At 46.7% G+C, this 19,089-nt stretch overlaps 1 protein-coding gene across 1 annotated transcript in view; it reads right to left on the reverse strand.

Annotated features, from left to right (window-relative positions):
• ADAMTS17 (ADAM metallopeptidase with thrombospondin type 1 motif 17) overlaps nt 1-14,689 on the reverse strand; it is a 173,220-nt gene extending 158,531 nt beyond the window's left edge. Inside the window, exons 1-3 of the mRNA XM_069867039.1 lie at nt 14,486-14,689; nt 13,961-14,392; nt 4,929-5,094 (exon numbers count right to left, since the gene is read on the reverse strand). Of these exons, the coding sequence (XP_069723140.1) occupies nt 4,929-5,094; nt 13,961-14,392; nt 14,486-14,689 (802 nt within the window). The remainder of the gene's footprint in view (nt 1-4,928; nt 5,095-13,960; nt 14,393-14,485) is intronic.
• Between the last annotated feature and the right edge of the window lie 4,400 nt (nt 14,690-19,089).

Below are 19,089 nucleotides of genomic sequence, written 5' to 3' on the forward strand. Positions count from 1 at the left end.
TGCAAAAATCCTGTATGATGCATTAAAATAGACCTCTTTCTCTCCCCATGGGGCTCACCTGTAGCAAAGTTCTTCTTTCTTGTTAGACCTACTAACAAAATTCCCTGACTCCATTCTCTCTCCAGAAAGACCACTAGCCCAGGACCTTTGACAAGAAAGTTGTCAAACTCTTCCTTTAGTATCAGAATAGTGGGTGACAGCAGGTTTGTATCCCAGATACAGCCCAGCATTTAAAGATAACTGAAGTGTTTCCCATCACTGGGGGGAAGCTGTTTCCCATGTTCCTAATGACACCACACTTCAGAGCAAATGAAACCCAACCTTCCCCTCCTTCCCCCTCACAGCATATGCACCTGGAAACCTTTTAATAGGTTTTCTGTTTGCCTCACAGGGGCTCATGTTCATGCCTGAGCAGAAATGTGCATTGTGACTTGAACTCTTTCTCCTGATGGATGACAGGTGATAAAAATAATATGTATACACATATCATATGACTAACAATAGCACCTGGCCCATGGTGATGGGATCCATCCTTTGCTGCTGGAGCACTTCAGAGTTTAAACAAAGGAATTAAAACATCAGCCCTGAATCCACAGACCTGAGATTGGTTTTTTTAACCCATTAGTAGGCACTTCAGATTCAAATCTGAAAGATCCAGTCCTACAAGACCCTAAGTATTTTCCCATTCCTGACCACAGCCTAATTAAACCTCTTATTCAGATTATTCCAGGAGAAATTTGGCTCCCACAAAGTTCTCCTGCAGCTTTAAAAATAATTTTTACAGTGTTGTAGGATATGTAACACCACTCAGGCTAAAGGAGTTGTTTTAGAGAGATTAACAAGCACTTATCAAACCAACCTACTAGCATTACCTCGCCCCAAGGAACTGTTCAGCTCTGTTCTCCTCTCCCATGGCTAGGGTCTGCAAGGGAAGTGTCACATTTCTGGGTGGAACACCGTGCTCTCTATCCCCTCAGTAACACTGACACATAGTATTTCTTGATTAATTCTGCCTTCTTAAAATATTTTCCTCCTCCAAATATTCACACAAATCACTACATCACCAAGCAACTTCCTTTACAATCAAGTAAGTTCATAGATCACAGGACCATTGATGTGAATAGAAATTCGTCATTGAGCAATTCAGCCCTTTTTAAATTCATATGATGTGATCTAATATTAAAAGTCGATAATATTAAAACTAATATTAAAAGTTCACCATCTGATTATATTTTAATCCCAAACAACCCCCGACGATGCCAGGTACCACTCAATTACAAAATTCTATGAAAATGTCTTCAGAGGTGATTCTCGCCTGTTCCAACACTACAAGGACAACAGCAAAGGCCTGGAAAATATCCAAGCATGGCAATTCAGTGGCTTTGAAAAATACTTATTTTACATTGCATATTTTTCCACGTTGTTCCACGATGCAGGATGTGTATCTAAAATGTCTAGCATGCAAGTATTTCCCACGTATTTACAACCTCCATTCCTTCCTGCCAAGTTGTAGCCTGGATGAGCCAAATTACAAGCCAGTGAAAAAGAACCTCTAGTACGAATCTGTTCAGTCCTTCAACCTACTGATGCTGATAAGCAACACAGTAAAGAGACCTTTTCCCAGGAGAAACTCTGGAAGCATGCCCCTAGATCATCATTTCCACACAATTTCATTAGGAATGGACCTTTTGTGTGTCAGAAAGGATTGATTTTTTTTTGTTTCTAAACTCCTTGTGCACCAAAGTTAATCCAAACCAGACAGGAGTCAATTGGGTCATTAACATGCTAAGCCTATTAACAGCAACAACTTACATTTCTTTCCTGCAACAATGAAAAACATTCAGGAGTCTGCCTTTAGGTGGCAAAGCCCATGAGCTATTTCATTATTTTATGACACAGCAACTTGAAGCAGTAGCTGTTTCCATGAGCAAGCAGCACTCCCCACTGTGCAGCACTTGGGTGCTTTGCCCCCTTTTTAGCACAGCCAGCCTGTGGCCAACACAAAGAACCAGCACTCAAGGGATACGAATCCCATTCCCAGCTGTTTCGCAGACTCCTGTGTGATCTCAGGGCAGGGCAAGGAATTACATGTTCCCAGATTTTCCTTATCTACCTGCAGGGGAGGGACTAGAGCTATCCTAGTCTCATGCAAGAGTCGAAGAGGCCCATACTGTCCCCAAATCCAGTTCTATCTCAGCCTGCCAATTAGTCACAGAACAAGATCTATAGCCTTAAATAAATTTTGTATCACACTATCAATCCTCCTGTGCCTCAGAACTCAGATACACATTCAGCCCATGTATCCTGGCCACCACCTTCACATGAGCTGAGCTACGGTAGTAGTGTGCGCATACGTACACATGTGCGTACATGTGTGCTCTTAGACTAAAAAATAAAAAAGACTTTGGCAACTCTGCTTGCAGTAGGAGTTCTTCCTTGGGCTGCCCATGGACTGAGATTCTAACAAATATACAATTAATTTTGCTGACATACAGGGTTAAGTGCAACCACATCATGTCAGACCAGGGGCCCACCAAGCCCATGCCATGAAGCCCTTCAAGCCCATCAACCCCTCTTGGCCAACGTGAGGAGGACAAAGCTTGCAGGGAGGATCCCAGCAACCATGGGGTCCATTCACATTCCCTTCTGGAAAAAAGACAGAGAAGAGCAGCACATAGTGGGTCCCCAGAAGCCTTCAAGAATCAGTCAGTGCTAGTGTGAACACTCTTGTTCCAATGTCCACTTTTAGTATCTTATTTTTACAGATACTTTGGTACTTACTCACCTTCTCTTTCCATTTGTGGTGCCACTTAATTAACTGTCTCCCCAATTTCCTTTCCTTTAGTCCCTCTTCCCAGAGAGGGAATTTCAGTTCTGCCAAGGACAGACAGCACCCTCCCCCTAGACAGAAGGTCAAAAGGTTCAGTGGCAAAAGGATGAGGCAGATTTCCCAGCCTGATTTTGGTTCAGTTCAGCTTTTAACTAATGCCTGTCTCATTTTACAGTGTAAGAGTTTTGTAATGCATTTTCTATGAACGCAGTGCTGCAGCACCTACAGTACTTGGCTTGGAAACCAGAGTGATCCTGAATTCTGATGCTTCCTCTAAAAAGAGACATAGGGGATCTGTAACTCTAGCCAGAACCAAGATTTTATACTCAGAGAATCAAAAAGAAGATTGGCTTAGTCTGAACCCAGGAGAATGATAAACCTGCTGAACTATTCAGAGTTCAACTCCACACAAGAGAAAATAAAGTTCCTGGCTACAAGACTTACCAACAAGCAGCGCAAGTCAAGAGGCAACCTTATGAGCAAGACGAGGTCATCTCTGCTGGTACACAAGCTTGGTTAAACACAAAACCTGAGAGACACAGACAAACTAAGTTCATGGCTGCCTAATCCACTCAGTTCCTTCAGACCTCTGCTTCCGCTGCTATTCCCCTTTTGTGCCTCCTGCTGCTGTTATGTCCCTTTACGTCCAACAACAGCACTTGTTCCTGATCCCTAACCGTTCCCACACGAGTGGGTCTCTTACTTTTGTACCCATCAAACCTGCCAGCCCTGCTTCCCATTTTGCCCTTTTGGCAGTCCAGTAGAAGACTGCACAGATGCCTTGACCCCCTGCCTCCATTTTGTATGCAGTTCCCCAGCAGGAACAAAAGCTGTAATACTCGTAGGGTTATGGGGCAGGAGTGGAATAAAAGGAACAGAACGCACAGGCACACTGAAGCCTAAAGAAGAGATTTCACAGATTTCATAGAAATTACCCATCCAGAAAAATTTCCAGAAAGGACAAAATTCAATTACTCCAAAGAATTAAAAAACTAGACCAGTTTATCCTAACTGGCAACCTGACTGTTTGTCTGTAAAAATGGGAGAAGACAGGATATGATCAGTGAATAGAGTTAGACATTTTCTCTTCCAAAATTATAGGACTCCACCACCTAACTTACATAGGTACCCTGCTGTCACAGATTTAGTTCCTTCAATAACCAAGTTAACTAGATTAAAGTTAGCCTAGGGATATCTACATGAGTTGCAATCACATTCTGGACTCTCAGACCCCAGTTCACAGATCCCCACGCAAAGCTAAAGATCTTAAAAGTTTCTTTGCTATCTCTGTGACCTCATTCCTTCTAACACAAGACAAAAGGAAAAAGAAAGTTTACTTTATCTCACAAAACCTTAAAACAAACTATTTAAAAGTTGTCACTCAAAGAAACAAAAAGGTCCTATAGCATGAGAGCTAGAGCTTAAGTCTGACGAGTCCAGAAATAGTAAGTAAAATCAAGTTCCTACTTAAAAAAATTACCTTCCTCAACTACATCTGGTAGTTTCAGATGCACATAAGCCAACACAAAAGCAATTAAGAAACAAAAAGAGAATGTCTGCCCAGTTGACCGCATGCCCTCCTATATGCTATTACAGATGGTGTGCTCTGCTGCACAGAAGTAAAAATGGTGATATGAGAAGCTTAAATTAGATTGAAGTATCCAAAGGCACACTTTCTGCATTCTGATGGATGGGATGCATCCCATCCATGCCTACTTGGCACAACTCTAGTAGAAAGGCGAGACAAAAGAGCACCCCTAACCATTGACTTCAGTTTCAAAATTTGAGCCTTTGGCAAAACGCTGTGAATGCTTTCCTGAGCAGTGGCCACATTGCACTGGTAAAACAGAGATTTACTCTGACCCATCATAAATTTTTCTTCTCACAAACTGAATGTTACAGCACATGTCTAATTCTTATGTTTGTGATCTGGCTCCTTCTGCCTGAAGTAACAGAAGGAGTCATTAATGCATGCCAATTTTCACTAGCTCCAGCTGCCTAAACACTTGAATCACAAAATACAGACATACTGGCAGAACAACAGTTAAATATACAATTGCATATCCATAGCTGTTCTCTCGAGCCACTTCAAGCTCACCTGCTACAACCTTGCAGTGCTCATCAGGAATGTGCGACATCATGGGATGGCTTGATTTCGTGGATCGTCTACGCCTGATGAAGTGTTCTTTTCCACTAAATGAGGTCTCTGATGTATTCACTGGTTGTATTAGCATGTGCTCTGATCCAATTTGGATATAGCCAACCTGCCCACAAAAGAGAACAAATAAAACCACATCAGAAAATTTGGTATCCAAACCTTGTCTATCAACCCAGTTTGAAACTGGGCCATTTCACTGCAATCATTGTTTACAGGGTGGGGGAAATGAAAAGTGAATATGACTGCGTTCAGTCTGCATAACACAGAGTAAAGAGCTTCATCTGCTTCTCATATTTATATCACTGAGCAGTATTTAGAAAAATCACTGTGCAAGGCACTGTACACATACAAAAAAAAAAAAAAAGGTGAGGTGTTCTTATCAATCCCTTTCCTTTCCCTTCCTCTCCCTCCGGCTAAAGCACCACCCTAGCTGGAAGCATAACTACATACGTTTTATGAGATGCTTAGCTCACATGAGGACAAATAAATCCTATTAATAGAAATCCATTCATGATCACCTTTCTGATTGCCAGCCAGAATTGCAGTTATTAAATGGCATTTACTTTCTCAATAGAGCAGAGGTGAGATTGCTTGCATACAAGAGATCACCTACGTACCTCTTGCAGACAACACTAAGTGAATTGGAGTCATATGTAGGACTTGCAGAGCCACACACGTTTTTTGTATGGGGACCAAATACATCTTGACTACAAGAGGGATCACAAAGCAAGTACTGCTCTCCCTGCAAGCCATTGGTTGGGTTTTAGGGGTCAAGCTGGGAATGGACTGTTGTACCTTCCCTGTTACAAGCTTTTCCACCACACACAAGGATGGCAAAAAGCCTGCCTAAATAACAACAGACTCCATAGGCTACAAGTCAGAGCACTAAAACCCTGCCTTTCTTGCATCAAGTCCAGGGCTGGCAAGAACATCTTCGGAAGTCAACTTCTGCCCCAGGACAGCTCTCTTCTGTTTGCAAAGCAAAGTGTTTAAGGGTTTTATGCCTTTTCCACTCCTTTTCCTGGCATGAGAGGAAGAGAGTGAAAGCACAGATATCACCTTAAAAGTTAACAAAGCTTCCAAGCTTAGTAAGCAATATTAAGGTTATAACACACTGGAGAAACAAAATATGTACAGGGAGGGTTTCTTACTTTTCATTGTGATTATCTGTATTGCCATTAAAAGTCTCAAAATACAGCTCTTTGCCCTTGGGAGAACTCTCTAGGTCTGATCCAGCTTCTCCCACTAGCAACAGAAGACCTTACCTGGCCTGCCAGAAGCCATCAGATTGTACCTATAAGGAGGACCATAGGCAAAGGAGCTTAAAGAGATGTCCTGCTAGGTTGTATGCCTGTAAAATCCACCCTACACGTACAGAAACCAGACTTTTTTTGCACACACACCTCTCCCCCCCGCCCCCCGTATTCTCTGCCAGCCAGGCAACCATCCAAATAAATGCTCTGCACGTACATGCAAATACTATATATTCAACAGCTGACTGTACTAATGATTTATAATATACATTACATACATACTGTATATTGTACATTTCCACACCTCCTTGCCAAATTCAGTCCTCACGTACACCCAGGAAATCCCTTTGGCCTAGTATTTCCAGCAAGAGGAATTTCTGCCAACAGAAATGAGAGAGCTCTCCACTTTTGACAGCCCTACTAACTGAACAGCATTTAGGGGAAACGAGACTCTCTCAGAAAGGGTCACTACTTTCAAAAGTGCACTTTGAAAAAAATGTATATAAATCAGTGTCTCTATTTGTCACAGCTGCAAAGCATAGCAGTCACAATTAGTCCTCTGTCTCGAAAGAGACAAGAGACACTTCTTTTGAGGTCTTGGGGCAAGGTCACTGATTGAGTATAAAATGCCATGACACCTCCCAGAAGGGCTCCCATTTACGAAGGAAAATTAACGTTATTTCTTGGCCTTACAGAACGCATCCCAGTTTACAAGACTCCCTCTGCCCTGGAGTTCTCAAAGGGGCTGCCTCTTTGTCAGAATTGTTTCAGAGACAGCAAAAGTTCTAGTGTCTTATTCTTCCAGTCTCCTTTACTATGCTCTCCACTACTTTCCCTCCTTTTTCCAATCTTCCAGCTGGGAGGTAGCCCCAGCCCCCTCTTTTAATATAGGTTTTAATTATTTAGAAGAAGGGTTGTAAATCTGGTGCCATGGTACTAAAAGCCACACCAGAGCTTCTGAAACACTGCCAACCATTTCTGTTGGTGCCAAAAATATGTAAGAAGAAGTCAGTTTCATCACCACTCGACATTATCCCAACTTTCTGGCATCAAGTGTGAAAATAATTTAAACCATTGGAAAGGACTTATGTTTCACATTTGCTTTGGAATTGTGAAACCTATGGAGGGAAAGAGCCATGCGTCGTCACCCTGGAATAGGTTAAGAAGCAATCTCAAGTTTAATCTGACAAGCCAAGAAGAGTTTCAAGCAGGAAGGATTTGCAGAATTGGGCCTGTGAAGTCCTCCTAGGGAGTTAAAGTCTTCCCCAAACTTGCCAGTTGGGTTCTAAAGAGTCCTCAGACCTGTTGGCCCAGGTGATATCTTTTGGACCTAGTAATTTGAATACTCTGGCCATTATTTTGATTTTTTTTCCCTAAGAAATGCATCACTCAAGTTGTCTCCCTCAAATCCTCCAACTACTAGACACTGCACGGAGCTAATCTCAGCCTGAGATATCTGACATCAGCACCAGACACATTATGCTTTTCTTTTCTAATCTGCATGATGTTCAGTGACTGCAGAAAGCTGGATTTCAAAGATAAAGAAGTAAAACAGAAGACCATGTAACTTGTCAGAGTTATTTTCCTCCCCACATCCCTGGAAATCATTCAAATTAAATAAAATGCTTTGGATCCGCCAATTCACATTTGCCTGGGGAGATGCATATCAAAAGCCGGGATACTCCCTCTCATCCTTCTTCCACTGCGAGAGCCCATATGAACACGTCTGCCACTGTGCCACAGACCAGCACTGCTTAGTGTCCTGGAAAGCAGCTGCTGCCCAACCCTGCCATCCCAGAGCACCTGAAACACAGGAGTCATTAGGAGCCCCAAAATTTAGAGAGGCATAGCAGTAATGGTCATCTGCATTATTAATCAAACCTGGATTTTACAGTTAGTATGACAGGACCATATGGCTGACAGAATCACGCAGCTCAGCTAACAGGAAAGACTGGAATGATTTCAGCCTGCAAGAGGCAGGCAACCAAACTGACAAGTTGATCAAAATAAGCAATAATCCACACTTCGCACTACAGCCCCACTCACCACTGCATTTAACAGCAGCTGTATCTTTCATACTAAGGATATTTCATATCCTTAATTTAAAAGTCAGCTCAACATTTCTCACTAGCAAAAAAAAGGCCCTGTTCTCCAAACCACCAAAAAATATTCTCACATGCTCTTAACCAGAGTTTTATACATACACCGGTCACTTGAGCAATCTGCTCACTCTCTAGTCTAGATGTGCTTCTTGCACACACTATCTTCCTTGCCACTGGAGCTTTCCTCAGGCTAAGTGACAGCAGGGAAAGGAGGAAGATCCTCACACCATACAACTGAAATTACAACAGCAGCAAGGGGACTGTAAGTGCTGGCACTCAAACAGCATTTGTAATCCCATCGTGCTGCTTCACTACTCTGTCTCTGTCCCCAGTAGTACCGGTGGAGTTACAGCAGCTCAGGGGCTAACTCAGGACAGGAATCCAAACCTTCCATGTTCTCTGCATGTGGTTCTGGACCTTCCCACATGTTAATCCTTTCCAACAGTTACACTGCTTTTCCAGTCCTTTTTATTTTCACAACATCTTTGAACAAGATCTGTGAAATGCTGAATCTTTAACAGACTTTTCTTTTGCTCTTAAGTGTTCATTAGTTACATACGTATGAACATGCTGAAGAGAGAGCAGTTTTAAACATCTGACAAATTCCATACCCTTCTCAATTTCTCAACTGTTACACTGTAAATGTTAGTTTAACCATGTCCTCAAAGTTAAAAGGTAGTTAATATTTAAAGTGAAGAACAAAACCCAACACAAATACAGTTTAATAAACTTCACATGGCTTTTAGTCCTGTCCTTATTAACCATGTAAATAATAACCAACTTAAAGCTGAAGCAAGTGCAGTTGAGGTAAATTTAAAACAAGGTCTTTAAATGAGGTCTTGCTCCAGTGTCATTTTAGGTTCATTTAGTGTCATTTGAGAGCAAATCGCACCCAGCAATACCTAATTGCACCTCTGTCCCAGCCTGTCCTAGCCTCCAAGTCAAGCTACACCCCCACAAAGTTTGTGGCTGGTACCAGGTGAAGGGGACACACCAGAATGAAGAGGCACCATTCAGAAATATTTTCACAAGCTGGAAGATTTGTCTACCAGGAGTTATATGAGGTTTAACAAACCTCATGTTCTAAACCCAAAATCAAAGATTCCAGATTTCAAAATGGAAGAGAAGCTACTTAGGATTAAACCCCTGCCTCTAAATGCATCCCGGTGATTTTCAGCCATCAGACATGGTTCCTGAACTGACAAGAGTTTTCAAGTTCGTCTCTAGGTCAAAACTTAAAAATTATTTTAACATGAACCCATGACTCTCCTAAAACTGTGAATATTTCAAAAAGTTAGGTACAAGAAACATGAAAAGGCTGCACCAGTTGTAAGGCACCAGCACTGCAATCCAGCACTTCAGCACGTGAAAGTGACCCTAGCATAAAATAAAAGTAAAAACTTAATACATCAAATGAAATCTTCAGGAATCTCACATTTTGCAGACAGTCAGGGCAGCATTCTGCAATGTACAACTGGGGAAGAAGTCTTCCCAGAGGGCACAGGAACTGTCTATCTCTGTTATCTTGGGTCTGCAGGACTAGCAAGCCCTGCTAGGATTCAGAAAAAGCATTGCAGCAATTACAGCACAAATACTTGGTGCTGAAAGGGCCTCCTCTACTGTGCTCTCCAGGCTTCAATCAAAAAAGCTCTATAGAAGATAGCACTGCTCTGCCAAACTTTGCTAAAGAAGGTTAAGAGCACCACACCGAGAACAGCAGTCAAAATGTAATTTGCGCCTTAAAGCAATAGATGAGGAGTTCTGAGATGTGTCAAGCAAACTGGAATTTTCTTGCTGGAGAGAGACCTAACGTATGTCATCTAGGAACTGGTCTCAGGCTTAGACGCAGAGACCTTAGTCCACTACACGACGCAACTCAAGGTAACATGCGCTATGGCCTTAAAAGCTGCAATTTTCAAAAAAAGATGCAACTTTTTGTATTGCCTTTCTAGCATCAGTCAGATGAGCTGCAGGACTTGGTTCCTACCTGTGCCTCCCCAGCACGAGCAAAGGACAGTTCAGACCTACTGTCTACACTGCAATTCCCAGGCTGTCGAGGCAAACAGGAGGGTTGGAGAACTATGACATGCAGTACTTTAACTACACAGAGGAGAGCATAGATACACTGGTCCTAAATATGACACAGCTTGACATAGCTACAATATTATGGCCACCCCTCTTGATGCAAATACAATCTGTAGCAGGAAACTACACCAGCCCACATGCTGGTTAACAGCAGCATCTACAAGCAGAGTTTAAAAAACAAAAGACAGCCTTTAGATGCCACACTGGGAACCTGATATCATCACCAGGAAGCAATTACTGTCTGGTTGCAGCTCAGTTTTCATGCCACTGTCAGGTACTTTGTTTTTATTTGAACTCCACTTGCACTGGTCATTTTATAACACTTTTTGTGTTATTTATGATTAAGGTATACGATTACAACAAAGTCTGAGCCAGGTGGAGATCACAATACAGTATTATTACCTACATTACTTTTAGCAACCAGTTTTTCTGAATGAGATGTCCTGATCATCTAGATTGAGCCCAATGACCACTCCCACACTGGAGTTCTCAGGCAATCTCCCACTGCAGCACTAGCACTGCTCAGGAGACAAATGTCTGGATAAAAAGACTGCAAGTTTTCCCACTACCAAAGTCTTTCTTCTAGCCCAGGATGCAGGTCTTGTCCATATTCCCACCTGTGAAGCCGTGCTGCTGATGAGGGCAAAGCCTTATTCATTCTGTTGACAACAGGGCTTTAAGGAAGCAATTGGAAAATTCAAAACCTCTGGTAGTGATGGTCTTGATATTTTAAAGTGCTTGACTAGGAGGCAAAAAATTTTGGCTCCAAGGTCACCCAATCTCAGTTTCACTCACAGCAGACTGAAGTCTTCCTAGATAATGTGGGGCAAACTCTTGATTCCTCTGATCCCTGAAAACATCTAACCACCAAATTGCCACTGCAAAAGGCTGTGTAAACACTGAAAGCAGACCAAAATCCAATATGTTTCATGTTTAAGAATAGATTTAAGAAGCCAAAAGGCCCATTTAGCTAGAATAACAAGGTCTATCTACATGGTGATGTGGATCAATTTAATGAAACCATTTCAAAAGTTAATGAGGTTCATCCTAAGTTTAGGTTCATCCTAAAGACACAAGTTCTCTATTCTCTGGTTTTCAATTCACAAGGGTGTTATAAACCTTAACTCACTCCTATGTATCATGCGCCTGCTTTAAGCTCTTTTCCCATTCCTGACGATTATCTGAATGAACAGCACATGAACCAATTCTTCTAACAGAAAATGAGCATCCCAACATGCAGAAACACCTCTCTCTCAACACATCTGTCCATCTCTCGGCACTCCCAGGACAAGATCCAAAGGTGAAGGTGTGCAGAGCTTTCCCAACACTGCCGCTTACCCATGTGGTAGTATGGGCTTTGGTCCCCAAGAGGTGCCCCAAATGAGCAGCTTTGATACCAATCACTTTTTGATCCCAAGTTCATCTAGCTCAGTTATGTCATTTAATCATTGCTTAGAATTCATGCGATAGACCCAGACTGCAGTATTGCAGCTCTTATTTACAGAGTAATGAACAAAGACTAACTAGTCTTGTTTCTTTTCCAACTTTTCTACTGGGAATATCGCCAATCTTTTTCACTCCTCCTCCATTCCCAGATCTCAGGCAGTTAATACTGTGCCTACAACTACATTCCTCTTTTTAAAATGTTCCCTCTCTGCCTATTTGTGCTTTTCAGTTCTGCTGGAGCAGGTAGCTTTGGAAGCCCAGCACTTCATGAACAAGATTAACAAAACGTGCCTGGTGACAAAAGCGTAGAGCTGTTAGTGATTTAAAGCTTGAACTAGAGATATCAGTTTGAAACTCCAAGAAAGCCCTTGGTGCTATACAGCTCAATTTACAGAGCCACCCAAACACTCAGCATCTCAGGGTCACAGTGGTTTTGTAAGCCAGAGGCACAGCGCCCTCATATGGCCCAGAAACTAGGGTCCGAGCCCCAAGTGCAGAGCACATGGAGTGCTTCACATCCCAACATTTACGACAAAATCTTCATCAATAAGATGAGAGAAGTTAAGCACAGGAGTTAGGTACCAGGAGTCTATGCCCTAGCGACCTCCCGAAAAGTTTTCAAGTTATCAACAATCATTACAAACTAGCCAACACCTTAAGTATCTAAATCTTCACCGCTGAGAAACACAAAGGCTGTCCCATGTAAGATCACCTTTTCTTATCAGGATACCTGGAGGAAATCCTAGCCCCTGTGGAGCCACCCGGAAATGCTACAACCTCAGCCATCTGAGGTGGAAAAAGCGTAGCTGAGCAGGACTGTTCCTCCATGCTAGAGGTGTCCCTGCACCACAGCTCCCACAAAACGCCCTCACACACCAATTGCACGAGCTGGGTGGAAAGGGATGGATGAAGACCCGAGGAGCCCACTGTCCCCGGCTATACTCCAGCTGTCCCAGGCTGTACATCTGAGGCCTCTGGAGAAGTGAGCCAGGCAGGTGGGTAATGAAATCCACACAGTGCAACCCGGCCACCAGCTAAATGGCAGGGGTACAGTGACAAGAGGAGGGTCCATCAGCCAGGATGCTCCTCTAAGGAGCATCCTTGAGTCCCTCTGCCCATCCACAGTGGCTGAGACCCCTAGCCCTTCAAGAACAGCTGAAGCTAGGGCATCTCCCACAGTAGAGAGCCAGGGAGAGAAAACAGTGTTGACCCACTCATCTCTTACCAATCCTTTCCCTACATTCTTAGCACTACCTCAGCTGCCTACCCTCACAGGGATGAGCATCCAAATCTAATTCCCTTCTCCTGCTACTCTGAGCTACTACCGCTGTCACTACGACTCTGGACACTCCTTGTGTAAGCACCACACTGAGATCTGCCCGTCATTAACACACTTTTTTGGGTCTTCCTTTGACTTTTACAATTTCAGCAAGGAAGTTGTAGACTTGTTGGAAAAAAAACCAAACCCACAGTGCAACATCAGTGATGTTGGCCGGGCCCTGGGAGGAGAGGGGGCAGTGGGGGAGCCCGTGCTGGGGTGAGCTGGGTGCAGGACAGGGGTCAGGCAGCTCCCGGGGCTGAGAGGACAAGCCTCAGGGTGGCAGCCCCGACTCTGACGGGAGGGGAAAAAGTCGGGGGCAGCTCTGGCAGAGGAGGGGCAGGAGGGGAAAAGGCAGGGAGGGCAGCCCTGGCAGAGGAGGCGGCAGGGGTAGCGGCAGGAGGGAAAAAAAAGGGGGGCCAGGAGGGGAAAGAGGGGGGGGGCCCTGGCCAGAGAGAGGGGGGCAGGAGGGGGAAAAAAGGAGGGGGGCCTGGCTGAGGAGGGGTGGGGGCAGGAGGGGAATAAGTGGGGGGGTCCAGGAGGGGAATAAGGGGGCAGCCCTGGCCAGAGGAGCAGGAGGGGAATAAGGGGGCAGGAGGGGCAGCCCTGGGGAGGAGAAGCAGGAGGGGAAGGGCCGGGCAGGCCTGGCAGACGGGGAGCAGGCAGGGATGGAGAGGGGGTTGGTGTCAGCCCTGGCAGCGGGGGGGCAGGAGAAGGGGCAGGAGGGGTGGGCAGCCCTGACAAGGGGGAGGGGACGGGGGTCAGTACCAGCCCGGCGCAGGTGCTGACGGCGGCGAAGGAGTCGGTGCGGTTCAGCACGCGTCCCGTGTAGAAGCAGAGCCGCTCCTCGGGCGGGCGCCGCGCCCGGCCCCGCCGCCGCTCCACCGCGAAGCCGCGGGCGAGGAAGCGCAGGTCGCGGCGCAGCTGCAGGTAGAGCTCGGAGCCCGCGGCCGGCAGGCGCAGCAGCAGCGTGTCCACCGCCTCCCGCCCGCCCCGCGGCAGGTGGATCCTCTCCGGCGGGACTCGCTCCGGGACCGACACCTCCAGCTCCGCTGCGGGCGAGAACGAGAGAGGCTGAGCGGCGCCGGGGGGCTCCGGGCCCAACGCCCCCGACCGGGCGCGGGTTGCGGCGCTGGAAGCCGCCGCCGAGGCGGCCGGCGGAGGGGACGGAAAAAAGAATAAAAAGCGATTTATTTCGCTCTGTACACGCGGGTAGAAGAGACGAAACGGGCGGGGAAGCGAGGAGCAAAGTGAGCGCTAAAGCTACTCGTATCGCCCGAAAAAAAAAACAACCCAAAAACCGGCGCGGCTCAACGCGAGCGTCCGCTTCACCGACCCCGGGAGAAGGGGGAAAGCGGAGCGGCAGCCGAGCGGAGCGGCAGCCGAGGACGGGCGGCAGGGAGAGGGAACCCCGGAGCTACCTGCGCCGGCGTCCAGCCGGCAGAGCAGCAGCAGCAGGCAGGGCAGCGCGAGGGGCAGGAGGCAGCCGTCAAACATCGTGCGGGACCCGCTGCGGACCGAGCCCCCGCCCGCCCTCGGCTACAAGTAATCGGCGCCGCCGGCAGCCGCGGCGTGCGGGGAGCCCGGGTCCCGCCCCCCCCGCGCCGCCCCGCGCGCCCATTGGCCGCCGGGCCCGCCGCGCCCCGCCCATTGGCCCAGGGGGCGGGCTGCGCGTAGGGCCGGGGGCGGCCTGCAGGGGGCGCTCTCTCGCACCCCGCCTATTGGCCGGGGGGGGCGGGCAGCGGGGGGCGGGCGGCAGGGGGCGCTCTCTGGTGCCCCGCGGGTCATAGAGTCCTAGAATGGGTTGGGTTGGGAGGGACCTTAAAGCTCACCCAGTTCCAACCCCCCTGCCCTGGGCAGGGACGCGTCCCACAGGATCAGGCTGCACAGGGAGCTGTCGGAAGCCCCTGGCGCTGGCTGAAGGCTGCCTGCTGCGCCGTGTCTTCTGCTTGTCCTTTTCCTCATGACTGACAGGATTTAAGCACTGCTACAGAAGAGCTCTTGAAAAATCCACCCATTCCCTTATTTCCTGCAGCCTTTTCCATCGCCATCTGAAGTACTGGGCCCAGGACTCGGAATACGAGGAAAAATGAGGCTGGCAATATCATAGAATCACTAGGTTGGAAAAGACCTCTTAGACTGAGTCCAACCATTCCCATCTGCCACTAAACCATGTTCTTGAGTACCACATCTACCTGTCTTTTAAATGCCTCCAGAGATGGGGATGCCACCACCTCCTTGGGCAGCTTCGGTCACCACCTGAGAACCCTTTCTGTGTAGAAATCTTTCCTGTCCAATATGAACCTCCCATGGCACAACCTGAGGCCATTCCCTCTCATCCTGTCACTAGGGAGAAGAGCCCAACACCCACTTCACTACAACCTCCTTTCAGATAGTTGTGGACAGTGATATAGACATATGAGCGCACAAAGATTTTAGGCAGTAATCTTCACCAATTCCCTTATTTGCTACAGCCTTTTCCATTGCCATCTGAAGTGTTGATCCTAGGACTCAGAACACCAGGAAAAAATGAAGTTGGGAATACTGAGTACACAAAGAATTTAGGTGATGGTCTTACATACTCCTGGAAGCACTCATCACATGGCTGAAAAACAAGAAATAAGTACATAAAGTTCAGGAGATATAAAAAAACCTGATTTCTATAGTGGTGGACAAGAGGGGGACACACTAATATAGAGCAGGGAGGACAGGTTGTTTAAGGTGTCTGAGGGCTGTTTGGGAGAGAAAGAAGAGGAAGCTCTTTGCCAGCTCCCTTTCCTTCACCGCTCTGTGCGTGGAAGGCTCTCACATCCTCACCAACATGCAACAAATTCCTGTTTTCACTGAGATTGTGCAGCCACAAGGTGGTTAGGCCACGTCCTGGGTGTCCTCAGCTGCCCAGGGGTCAGGAGAAGTCAGCTTGGTCTGTTGAAAGCAGTAGGGCAATTTCCAAGAGTAAAAAGATTTCCGCTGCATTTGGTGGGCTTTGGATTGGATCTTGTGCTGAATTGTGGAAAGCAGTAAAGTCCCCATGTGTTAGCAGCTTTAAACTGCCGCGGCCCAGCAGGTCATTGTTCCGGCATTTAAACTTCTGCAAAAATCTACAACCTTGTTACTGAAATTGTAGAAGAAGTCAAATGAAGACCCATAAAAGTATGTGAATGACTCTGGAAGATCTCAGTGCGGTGCTTACACAAGAATTGTCCAGAGTCATAGTGACAGCAGTAATGGCTCAGAGTAGCAAGGAAAGGGAATTAGATTTGGATGCTCATCCTTGTGAGGCTGGGCAGCTGGGGTAGTGCTAAGATTGGTAAGAGATGAGTGGGTTAACACCATTTTATCTCTTTGGGGCATTGGACATTTATCTCTTTTCTGACACTGGACAGAACCTTGTTTTTTGAGGTCTGCTCCTGTGGCCAGCAGAGAGCTTGCTTGAGTGACAGAATCCTAGAGCTGCCTCCAGCCCTTCGCCCCTCAGGCTGTGTTCTTCTTGGGCGTCAGGGGACATCCCGTGGCACACAGCGAGCTGGCATAGCGCCTCGGAAAGACCTACAGGCATGAGTACTCACAGATGTCTCCCCTCCTGCTGCAGTGTTGGGGAAGCTCCTCGTCTCTCCAGTGTGGTGGTACTTGGAGGATGTTAGCAGTGGTCAGCTGCCAGAGTGAAACTGAGAAAATGCAGCCAGCTCCCAGCAGACAAAATCTGGGTGAAGCCAGGACCCACGGCTCAAATTCACTTTCTTAACATGAGATCAGGTGAGATTTAATAGCTCTGTGTTTTCCTGTCTCTTTCAAGGCTCAGTCTGCTCTCTAACAAGAAGCAAGTTGCCAAAGCAAAAGCACTGGCTCAGAACCCATTCAAGTGAGACAAAAACTCAGTTTGGGACTGACTGTCTTGCTATATGTCAGTAGTGTAATGTTAAAACAAAATCTCAGAGCTTCAATTTCTTTCCTGACCTGTTGTGAACCAACAATTTCCACGCCTCCCTCCAAGACCAGGGTCCCGGCTGGCACAGCAGCTCTGGGCAGCAGCTCCCCAACAGCTCTTCCACCCATGGCAATCCTCCACTCCTGAGAACCAAGAGGCAATTTGATTTGTGAGGTGCCAAATCTGGCCTGAGCCCCGAACATTCATGTTTAAACCCAGACCACCAGCCGTCTTCATTTGCTGAGGGACCGAAGCTGGTGCCTCGTCTCTTCCCTCAAAAGGTCTTGACGTGGGGGCTTAGATTTGCTTAGCTTTTCAGTAGATCTTTTCTCCCACCTTCCAAAATCCTCTGCCAAAATAATAATAACAATACAGGGAAAGAATAAATGTAATAGCATGGGGGAAGTGGGGCACGTAACTTAACTGCATGGAAGGACTCGCTCAGTGGCCAGGCTGGCCAGCACACACTGCGTTGGGGTAGCTGAGCATCCCAGAGTTGCAGAGCATCTGGGCAGGGGCCCAAGAGGCTGCAATATCCCACAACAGGGGCAACATCACAGGCAGGCCTTGGATTTGGCGAGGGCCAGAGCCAGGAGCAAGGGACGAACCCCAAAGAGGTCCCCACATGGCTGAAAAGGAAACTGTCTTAGGAGCAGCAGTGTTTTTATTGAATCCAAATCTCAAAGCTCTGGTGAGACACAGACTTTCTTCATTAATTTAACACCATGGGCTTTCCAGAAATGTCTTGAAATTGTTACTGATAAGGGTAATGCTTGTGGCAGGAGTGGGGCTGTGATCTTAATGTGGTGATTGTATTTCGCCCCTGCTCTCAGCCTGAGGTGTGGTGGGGGTGTTTCTCCTCCTCTTACCATCACAGAGAGTGGATTTGGCCCTGCATTTTCTAGGAAGCAAGCCCTCTCCCCCTCTGAAACTCTTTTTTTTTTTTTTCAATTTTAAATGTACGTCGAGGAAGCCAAGTTTCATGGCCATTATTGCACAGTTAATAACCCTTTGGAGACTGCAGACATGTGTTATATACATCTTCCCAAGCAGTCATTTGGCTCACTGCCTGGAAAATGCCAGCATGCAAAGGGTTAACTTGGCCGTTACTCACCCTCCTCCCTTCCAGCCACCCCTCTCCAAACCCTTCCCATCCTGGTCCTGAGCAGGCAGTCCTGACCTCACAGGTGATGCCCTCCTGACCAGGACACACCAGTGCTCTCCTCACCTTCCTGCCCTAACCCTGTGGAGTCTGGCCAGGCTGGTCACACACTGACCTGGTGGGTGCTGCCGTTACCTGTGCAAATGTTGCTCCTGAAGAAACCAGAGACAATTTAATGACAAGCAGAGACCAAGAAAAGCTTTTTTTTTTTTTTTTTTTGTGATTTAGAACAATTAACCAAAAAATGCTAGTAGTTCTATAGGTGCTAGAAGTGGTTTTCCTACAGATTGGTCTTTCACTGTGAGCCAGAGATTTGATTAAAATTTCTTCCCTGGACACAGGGTGTTTAAGGATGTGCTGCTTTATGTGGCTTCTCCAGTGTCTACTACTCTTGAGGCAGCCCTTCTGAGATTTGCCCTTCAAGCACTCTGAATTCTCCTAAGCCTGCAAGAGAAAAGCCCCCTCTGGGACATCTCTGTCAACTCTGGCTGAAAATGGACAGTCGGTTCAGGAGCTCCTGGGGATAAGGAGCAGAAAGAAAAGCAACTGTGATACTGGATGTGTCCAAGGACCAAGCTGAGCCTCTGGCACCTGTGTCCTCGTGTGAACATGCGGCCTGCTTCAGCTAATACTAGTCCATGGCAGGAGACCTATCTTTTTCTTTCTCCTAGCAGGGAGATTTATTCATGGGCTGACAAGGGTTCCCTTCTGCCAGAGGGAGTTTCCTTTTGCTGAGATGCCTGTGTCTAATAAACAGTGAGTGCATTGCATGAGGATTTCCCTGGAGATCTTCCTTCCAAACCCTTC

Source organism: Phaenicophaeus curvirostris, chromosome 12 (genome assembly GCF_032191515.1).
Source record: "Phaenicophaeus curvirostris isolate KB17595 chromosome 12, BPBGC_Pcur_1.0, whole genome shotgun sequence".
In the NCBI taxonomy this organism is placed as follows: domain Eukaryota; kingdom Metazoa; phylum Chordata; class Aves; order Cuculiformes; family Cuculidae; genus Phaenicophaeus; species Phaenicophaeus curvirostris.